This window comes from Olea europaea, chromosome 8 (assembly GCF_002742605.1).
Source record: "Olea europaea var. sylvestris chromosome 8, O_europaea_v1, whole genome shotgun sequence".
NCBI classification, from domain to species: domain Eukaryota; kingdom Viridiplantae; phylum Streptophyta; class Magnoliopsida; order Lamiales; family Oleaceae; genus Olea; species Olea europaea.
Window position 1 is genome coordinate 4,345,207 of NC_036244.1, and position 1,135 is coordinate 4,346,341.

Consider the following 1,135-nt stretch of genomic DNA (forward strand, 5'->3'; position numbering starts at 1 on the left):
ACCCTATTGTGGTGCTCACTAATCAACCACTTAGGCATATATTTCAGAAGCCGGACGTATCAGGAAGACTGATGAAATGGGCAATCGAGCTTGGGGAATTTGACATAGAATTCAAACCACGCCCATCTATCAAAGCCCAAGCTCTAGCCGACTTCATTGCAGAACTAACCCCCAGGCCTCGGGGGCCAGGTGATAGCTCGAGCATGAGCACTAATTCGGACACTTGGCAAATATTTGTGGATGGAGCATCGAACTCCTCGGGCTCAGGCGCAGGGGTCATCATCATCAGCCCTGACAAACAAACAGAGATCCAATGCGCTCTCAGGTTCGAGTTTGAAGCAACCAACAACGAGGCCGAGTATGAGGCCGTCGTTATTGCTCTTGAGCTAGCCCTTTGCCTAGAGCTCGAGTTCGTAAAGATATTCAGCGATTCGCAGCTAGTGGTCGGACAGATTGAAGGATCATTTGAAAGGAAAGAAGAGAAAATGAGTTTGTACTGTATGAAGGTTCAGGATCTTCAACGAAAATTCAAGAGCTGTGAAATTACAAAAATTGCTCGAAAGGACAACGGAAAAGCCGACGCATTGTCCAGGCTTGTGTTCATGGGGGTAGACGGCCTTGACAGAACGGTCCACATTAAAATCATCACAGAACCCAGCATCAGTCAAATCCTCGACATCATGGACATTGACAACGAACCATCCTGAATGGACCCAATCATAGAATTCATCACAAGTGGAAATCTACCAAGCGATGCCAGGTTGGCTAGAAGCATCAGAGCCCGAGCTCCTAGGTACTGCATGATCAGCGGTGTCCTTTTCCGCAGAAGTATTACTCTTCCGTACCTAAGGTGTCTCAGGCCATCAGAATCATCCCAGGCCCTTGCTGAAGTTCACGAAGGTGTGTGCGGGAATCATCAAGGAGCCAGGGCCTTGGCCTTTAAACTCGTACGATATGGACACTACTGGCCAGCTATGAAAAAAGATGCCTCAGAATATGTTAAGAGATGTGATAGGTGCCAGAGGTTTGGTAATATTATCCACTCACCAGCCGAAGACCTCACCAACATTAACTGTTCGGCCCCGTTTGAACAATGGGGAGTTGACATCCTCGGCCCCTTTCCTGTGGCAAGAGG

General features: G+C 48.3%; 1 protein-coding gene across 1 annotated transcript in view; it reads left to right on the forward strand.

The window, feature by feature from the left end:
- The first annotated feature begins 707 nt into the window (after positions 1 to 707).
- LOC111398192 overlaps positions 708 to 1,135 on the forward strand; it is a 1,275-nt gene continuing 847 nt past the window's right edge. Inside the window, exon 1 of the mRNA XM_023025127.1 lies at positions 708 to 1,024. Within this exon, the coding sequence (XP_022880895.1) occupies positions 708 to 1,024 (317 nt within the window). The remainder of the gene's footprint in view (positions 1,025 to 1,135) is intronic.